The sequence below is a fragment of the Nicotiana tabacum genome, chromosome 5, assembly GCF_000715075.1.
Source record: "Nicotiana tabacum cultivar K326 chromosome 5, ASM71507v2, whole genome shotgun sequence".
Classification (NCBI taxonomy): Eukaryota; Viridiplantae; Streptophyta; class Magnoliopsida; order Solanales; family Solanaceae; genus Nicotiana; species Nicotiana tabacum.
The window spans coordinates 31,098,846-31,107,118 of NC_134084.1; the positions used below are offsets into that span (position 1 = coordinate 31,098,846).

General features: G+C 42.7%; 1 protein-coding gene and 1 pseudogene across 1 annotated transcript; both read left to right on the top strand.

Annotated features, from left to right (window-relative positions):
- The first annotated feature begins 1,690 nt into the window (after positions 1–1,690).
- LOC142180735 (DNA polymerase-like) lies at positions 1,691–2,584 on the top strand. The gene has a single exon (XM_075252802.1). The coding sequence runs from the start codon at positions 1,691–1,693 to the stop codon at positions 2,582–2,584; it is 894 nt and encodes a 297-aa protein (XP_075108903.1).
- Positions 2,585–6,633: 4,049 nt separating this feature from the next.
- The window catches only part of LOC142181124 (cytochrome c oxidase subunit 3-like), a 2,130-nt pseudogene continuing 490 nt past the window's right edge, over positions 6,634–8,273 (top strand).

The window sequence follows — 8,273 nt, forward strand, 5'->3', positions numbered from 1 at the left end:
AAACTTCTCGTTGCTGAGCTTGCCGTTAAAGAGTAAGATGCTGATTCTATAGCAGCTCCGATTCCTTCACCGAGAACGAGAAGGAAGTCTTATAGAACGAACAAGCGCTAAAGAAGGGGGTGGGATCTCTCCTAAAAGAAAGAATTGACCTCGAGCCTGTCCTACTCATTCTCCTTTTCCCGTTCCTGACCCTGAGTGTGGAGGGGTTAGCCTTGAGCCAGGTCTTTATTTTTTATTCCATTTTGTCAGTTTAAGTACTGGAATGGGAGTTACGGATATTCATTCCTAAACTATGTCACCGATTGGTGACCTGATCCCGCTAAGCAAGAACTGCTACCGACACCGACTCTATCTTAACGACCGGTTTTCCCCTGGACATTCCGCAAAGTATAGTTGACAAGTTTCCTTTTTTCACTCTGTAAACAAAACAAGCCCTTAGTCAAGAGGTTAGTTACCCTCTTCGGTATCGGCAGAGAAAGTAGAGAAGGACAGTGACACAATAGCTCTAACATAAGCAAGCTGTCAAGAGGGAGTCAATAGCTGCCTATTCTGCGGCGCTTATTCCCACAGCAGACTCAATAGCTGCGGTTACGGATGCTATTGCTAAGAGGGCATTCGAGTCGAGTCAACTATACGATAGTGAAGTTCCTCGTTGGAAAGACTCTTACTATACATGGGGATGCAGATATGTCAGAAGGACCGGATTCGAATATCCCCATTCTGCAAATCGAACATGGTAAAAAAGATATGATGATTAGTGGGTTTAATTACGAGTAAGGAGTATTTTACCTTTTATTTCGATCCCTAGAGTAAGATTCGTGTCATGGAAATCATGAGAGGAATGAGTTTCCTGGCATGCGCTTAGGGCGAAGACATCAAGGTCTCTTTTAATTTCCCCATACTTTTTTCCCATGAGCATGGTTTTGGGCTAGGTTACCAACCTCAAGAGGAGGATTCCTTTTTATTTTGAGAAATGGTTTCATTCGCGCTAAAGCAGCAGCATACTTTCAAGGCTGAAGGAAGATCTTTCGACCCCAGGAAGCCATACAGACCCAATCTTCCATGGCTACTTCCTCAAATAAGGTGATGATTTAGCCTTCTCATTCAAAAATGGACTTGGTTGCGCTCTATCTGGTATATCTTTTCTTATCCGATGAGGGTTTTTAAGTGGTCTCCTTACTTTAGAGCTAACGTAGAATCATCAATAGTTCCAGTCTGGATTTCTCTACAAGTTGATCGCTGAGGAAAAATATCATAGCCCCCTTGAGTCAATAAGAATAGCAGAATTCCGCTTTAAAAAACCTTACCTTAAATGTGTCGAAATTGAAGTTATCTCATTAGCGGGAATGATACTGTTAATGAAATATGCATACAATAGCGGATTTCGTTCTATTAAATTCACTATCCATTATGGTCTGATACATACAAATAACGAACGAGCCGACTTTACAGCAGGAAATGCAATTTTAGTAAAGGCCGATAACGCAGAAGTACCCCCGCTTCGTGTATATAATGAAATTTAGAAACAAGTCTGTGAAAAGGCTGAGAAATAAAATACGAAGAGGGGCAGCTAGACCGAGTAGGGGTTCGAATCTATCTCTTCGAAAGGGTTGAACACCGTGAAGTCCACCCTTTTAGCCTAGAGGAAATTTTTAAGCAACTTTGTGATGAATTAACGGATGGCGGGACAATGAGTGATGAACCTGTAGAAGTGGTAGCTATGGGTAAGAAGAGTCGTCGTCCCGATCATATACCCGCACTGAAAGCAATTAAGAAAATAAAAAGGAGCCCATTCATTGTTGCCGATATAGAGGCTGCTCTCCACGACGATGTTCATGTTCCTTGTGCAGTGGGGTTCTTAGTGGTTAAGCCGGGTGAAGATCTTGCTTCCAAGTCTGAATATTATATTGAAACATATTTCAGTGAAGATAACGATTTCTCAATATCATATTTCAAAAAACGAAGTGAACGTATGATGCTCGACTTTATAGAGCGTTTAGCGGCTGTGGTATCAGATGAAAAAGAAATTCGAACGATCTATTTCCATAACTTTTCACGATACGATGGCATTATAGTAACGACAGCTTTTACTTCTCAGATCGGCAAGTACTCCTTCCAAACGGTGATGAGGAAGCATAAAATGTACGAGTTAAAAGTCTATCGTGGAAATGAAAAAAAGAAATTATTGTTCCGTATAAGGGATTCCTACCTTCTCCTTCCCGCTGCGCTAAATAACTTGGCCCAGGATTTATGCCCGAAATTAGGTTCTAAAGGCACCATTCCCTATGAGAAATTACGACTTGAGTATCTTCCGGAGATAGGTCAACAATTGTTGGCTTATCTGAAACAAGATATTCGTCTCTTAGGTGGCGTTATGCTGAAGGCACAAGAGATTTATTGGAATCTGTACAAAATAGACATCGTTGATACAATAACGTTGTCATCGCTAGCTCTATCAATCTTTCGTATGCACTATTACGACCCAAAGAGTTGGCCCATCCATATACCAACTCGAAACCAAGAATGCTTCATTCGGCGTGGTTATTATGGAGGACATGCCGATGTCTATAAGCCCTATGGTTAAAATTTAGACTATTACGATGTGAACTCCTTATATCCATTTATAATGAAAACTTTTCCGATGCCAGGCGAACGGGGCTCCCAGGCCGGGACGTCTGGCATAATAATTTAGAAAAGGCGGAATTGGATAACTTCTTTGGCTTTATTGAGGCTTTTGTAGTGTGTCCTCTCTACAATAGAGAAAGCCTTCTTACCCTATAAGGATAGACATAATGCTTTAACCTTCCCAACAGGTAAATTCGTAGGCGTCTATTTTAGCGAAGAATTTTTTTATGCCCGAAACTTGGGTTATAGAATTTTCCCGCTAAGGGGCTACTTGTATGAGAAAAAGAAGAGTCCTTTCGAAGGCTTTGTATCAGACATCTTCGCTAGAAGACAAGAAGCAAAGATAAAGGATGATGCAGCTATGGTATATATCTACAAGATACTAATGAACTCTCTCTACGGTCGATTTGGTATAAACCCAGAAGTTATTAAAACCGAGATATGCACAGAAGAAAGATATCATGAGTTGTATAAAAAGGAAACTTTTTACAGTGCGGGGGTCCTGTCCCTTGGACGACTTGAGTAATGGGAGAATGGCAACTGGGCCCTGCAGTGGTAGAACCTCGTGAACCGGGCATACTATTGAAGAACCTTCTGTGAACTTTTCTTCTCTTATGAAATTTCTACTCAGCTTGAAAAGAAAAGAAGCCTCAAGCCGATAAGTCATCATGTTCGATAATTTCGAAAGAAGAGCTGAGGGCTGATCTACGACCACCCTCTCACTCACGGCACACATGCTATATGTGTGATGCCGACACCCTGATCTAGACATCCACTCCAGACTATTTACCTTATTTATGATCTTCTTACGGCCATCACGCTATTCTATAATTAACCATGCTATTTATGCTAAAGATAGCCCTTCATAGATCTCTACGACCTACCTCTACGAACAGCCTTAGACTGGCGTACTGATAGTAGCTGCTACCCATACCGCTGATGGTCGCTTACCCAGATCTATCTATGTGTATACGCTTAGATCTCACCTCCTCACCCGTACGACTCTCGATAGTAGAAGAGAAAAGGAACATATCCAATAAGTCTGATTGTAATGGTATAAGATATAAGCTTAAAGGAATAGATAGGCGCAAGGTAAACGACAGAACCATGTACTAACCGGACCGAAGGAAGAGGTCTCCTGTACAATCTCTGGCCCAAGAATCTGTCTCTCCCCTACTTCATCCCAGCATAGGGGAGTCCTGCACTTGCGTCCATAGAGTGCCTCAAAAGGTGGCATGCCTATACTCGCCTGAGAACTCTTGTTATAGGCGAACGTAACCAAGGGTAGATGTCTGTCCCAACAACCTCGAAAATCAAGGGATTACCTCCGCATAGCCTCCAATGTCTGGATGGTCCTCTTAGACTGGCCATCGGTCTGAGGATGGAAGGTTGTGCTAAGACTCACTCTGCTACCCAAAGCCTTCTGTAGGCTCTGCCACAAGGCTGAAGTGAACCGTGGATCTCTGTCTGATACTATGGATGATGGTATCCCGTGTAGGCGCACTATCTCATCAATATATATCTGGGCTAGCTTGCCCGTAGAGTAAGTCATACTGATCGGCAGGAAGTGAGCTGACTTGGTCAGCCGATCAATAATCACCCAAATGGCGTCATGTTGCCTCGCAGTCTTCGGCAATCCAGAGACAAAGTCCATGGCTATCTCGTCCCACTTCCACTGTGGTATCTGAACTGGCTGTAAGGGTCCTGCTGGTCTCTGGTGCTCAGCCTTAACCAGCTGGCACACTAAGCATTTAGCCACATACTCAGCGACATCCCTCTTCATACCTTTCCACCAATAGTGTGGGCGGATCGTCCTGTACATCTTCGTGCTCCCTGGGTGCAGGAAAAAAGGTGAGCTATGCGCCTCCTCCAAGATATCATGGCACAGGTCACTGTCCTGAGGAACACATACTCGTCCCCGGAATAGAAGTGTGCCATCCTGGCGAAGGTTCAACTCCTTCTGTGTCATCAAGTACCTCAAGCTCTTATGATCCGTAAAGATTTGGCACTTCCCCCCATACAAGTAATGTCACCATATCTGAAAAGCGAAGATAATGGCTGCAAGCTCTAGGAAAGAAAGTGGCCGTGAGGTTACAAAGGTCGTGACTGAGTCTTGGTTGATTAGTTTGCCTTTTCTTGGTCTGGTGTGGCTAACAGGCGACAGAAGGATGACGGCTTTTTATTGGGAATGTAGCGTAGAAAGGGTTTCTTCCGCAGTGAAGCAAATGATCTAGCCAATCATTCTTCTACCGATTATCCAAGTTCGGTATTCTGTAAGTTCCTAGGTCATATCGAAATGACTCCATTGAGAGTAAGATCTGTTCGATATGTAAGTGGTATAGTCACTACCTGTAAGGCAAGCCCCATAGACACCTTACTACTTTCTAAGCTTTCTCTCTTGTCTCGCCAATCTAGTATTGCCATATAAGAGAACTGCCTTTATGGGTAGAATATCTTTGAAAGATATCTTTCCCTTCTTTCACTACGCCCTTTCACTCTTGAACTACTTGAACAAGGAGGGCAGGGGGTGCTATCGTATATAAGAAAAACTGCTACATTTTGGCAGCGGTTAGCTCTCTCTCTAACTAGAAATTTGATAAGAGAAGTGCGAAAGGATTGCAGGCTAGATTCAAGCTATGCCAGTTGTCCACGGAACTTTCAAGATTGGTTGAGTCTTAAGTGTACTTTAGTAAGAGTATGAAGGATCTAGTGGCCGTAATTATCTGTCCACTCAAGGCGTTGCAAGCAAATGGTTTTTGAAAAGCGTTAGAAATCGTGGTCAACATTTTTCCAGTGCTCCAGCGGGCTTTGGCCTTTTTTTATAGGTATTTAACCGGTTCGGAAGATAAACTATCAGTCAATGACGTTGCCAAGGTAGATGTTTTTCTTTGCCTTTCAAGATATTGCGTATAAAGAGAAAGATAGCCAGTCCTCTTGGGCGGCCGAGAGTGTTATGTAAAAAGGACCAAGGAGGATCCTATCCTAAAGGAGAAGGAGGAGGAGTAGGAGCTAGCTTTAGGGGCGGAATCGAAGCGAAGAAATTAGTTCATGCCACGACGATCTATATGGAAGGGAAGTTTTGGAAGATATGGCACTTTAACTTTAGGTCAAATGCTTTTTTGGATGAAACTTTCTTATTTACTATCCCGAGTAGTAAGATTTTTAATACATATTTTAATACGGATACTCTATCTGCTACTAATTTCTTACTTATTAAGAAAGGGTCATGGTCATATAGACATTTTGCTCTTTTTTTCGCATTTTTTTGACTCCCCTTCCTCAAGTGGAGAAACGGATTCATCCAGTTCTACTACTACTATAATTATAAGATCATCCCATACAAATTCACTTCCAGTTAGGCAGGATAATCCGGCGCCCCCCCTTCTCTCCAATTCTCATTTTCTTTGGGGTCGTCAGTTCCCAAAGCTTGAGGATCTGGAGATAGACCTCTATGCTCGAATCCGTCTCTTAGAAGCACTACAAATCGACCAATTACCTCCTCAACTTAACGCTGGGGGATACGAAGAGTTAGTGAGAAGCTTTTTAAATGAAACCCGAACTCCGATTGAATTTCTATCAGCGGTAAATAATGAGCTGTTCGATATCAAAGTTTTAGAGTTAAAAGCGAATCTTCAGGATCAACTTTTTAATCTCTTTCTCAATGAACCGGACAGCGAATTTCTTCCGATTTTATGCGAATCCCCTTTTAGGGAACAAGGCTTAAGGCCAGAAATCCTATAGTATATAATTCTGCAGTTAGACAGAGCCGGTCTGACCGATCCGCATCCCCGCGATCCTGTAATGAAGACAGTACTCGAATAATTTCTTCGGAGAATGCTACTTCAACTACAACAGCAAGGGCGAAATAGCCCCGTCTATCATGACTTTCTCCGCTATTTTCGGAATGGGGGAGACTAGGTGAGGGGTGAACCTTCTGTCTGATTCAATCTGATGCTTTCAAATCCGCTTAAAGAGTACTTTGGTGTCACTTAGTATAGGGAAGTGTCCCTTTTTGTTGTCTTCGTCCATCTTTTTTTCTCCCATGCTTTCCGTTGGTCAACAACCAACCAAAGTGCTCTATACTTCTTCACTACTCGTACAGGCTTGACGGAGTTAAGCTGTATTGAGGGAATCGTTTTGTCTCAATCAATCAAGAATGCCTCAACTGGATAAATTCACTTATTTCACACAATTCTTCTGGTCATGCCTTTTCCTCTTTACTTTCTATATTCCTATATGCAATGATGGATATGGAGTACTTGGGATCAGCAGAATTCTAAAACTACGGAACCAACTGGTTTCACACCGGGAGAACAAGATCCGGAGCAACGACCCCAACTGTTTGGAAGATATCTTGAGAAAAGGTTTTAGCACCGGTGTATCCTATATGTACTCAAGTTTATTCGAAGTATCCCAATGGTGTAACGCCGTCGACTTCTTGGGAAAAAGGAGGAAGATGACTTTAATCTCTTGTTTCGGAGAAATAAGTGGCTCACGAGGAATGGAAAGAAACATATTATATTTGATCTCTAAGTCCGTACATAGCAATCCTGGGTGGGTCATCACTTGTAGGAATGACATAATGCTAATCCATGTTCCACACGGCCAAGGAAGCATCGGTTTTTAATCTCATTATGACTTGGTCGTTCGGAAGAGCAATTAATTCGATCAGAATAGTGGAATGGAAGGCAGTAAAAGAATTAAATACTCCTTTCTTTTCCAATCGCCCCGCGAAGACAGACATTCGGAAAGGTTCTCGAGATTCTCAATCGCTCTTTTTAGTGGGGAGGAATAGTGCAGGAAGGGAGCGAGACCAAGCCGAGCCACTAGTAGAGTAAGCCCTTCCCACGTGTCAAGTTGAATATGAATAAATGAATGCAGCCTCAACCAGAGAGATCAACCTGCGCCTTTGGGTTGAGGCCGCTGGCGGCGCAGAACGAACTAATCCGCGACCAGCAAGTTTTCCGAAAGCGAACTGAATGGAATTGTTACTTAAAAAAATCTTGCTTCAAATCAAAGAAAGAAGGTCTATTTTCCCACGTAGTTCGTCGGTCAAACCAACGATTCTCTTCTCAAAGTAATAGAGAGAGTCTTTTTCTAGTTAGACTTCTATCAATGGAATGAAAGAACCATCCCTTCCTATTTCTTTGTTTGTCCTGTCAGATAGAAAGAAAATTAGACCCCAAAGAGCCCTTCTTTACTTTACTACTTTAGGGGGTGGGGGTGAAGGGGGGTTTACATAGAACCGAGGCAAAGTGGTTTATGATTGAATCTCAGAGGCATTCTTATCATTTGGTAGATCCAAGTCCATGGCCTATTTCGGGTTCACTCGGAGCTTTGGCAACAATCGTAGGAGGTGTGATGTACATGCACTCATTTCAAGGGGGTGCAACACTTCTCAGTTTGGGCCTCATATTTATCCTATATACCATGTTCGTATGGTGGCGCGATGTTCTACGTGAATCCACGTTCGAAGGACATCATACCAAAGTCGTACAATTAGGACCTCGATATGGTTTTATTCTGTTTATCGTATCGGAGGTTATGTTCTTTTTTGCTCTTTTTCGGGCTTCTTCTCATTCTTCTTTGGCACCTACGGTAGAGATCGGAGGTATTTGGCCCCCAAAGGGGATTGCGGTTTTAGATCC

Excerpts from the sequence above, each read along its gene's own strand:
- LOC142180735 (XM_075252802.1), top strand. The coding sequence starts at position 1,691 with ATGAGTGATGAACCTGTAGAAGTGGTAGCTATGGGTAAGAAGAGTCGT.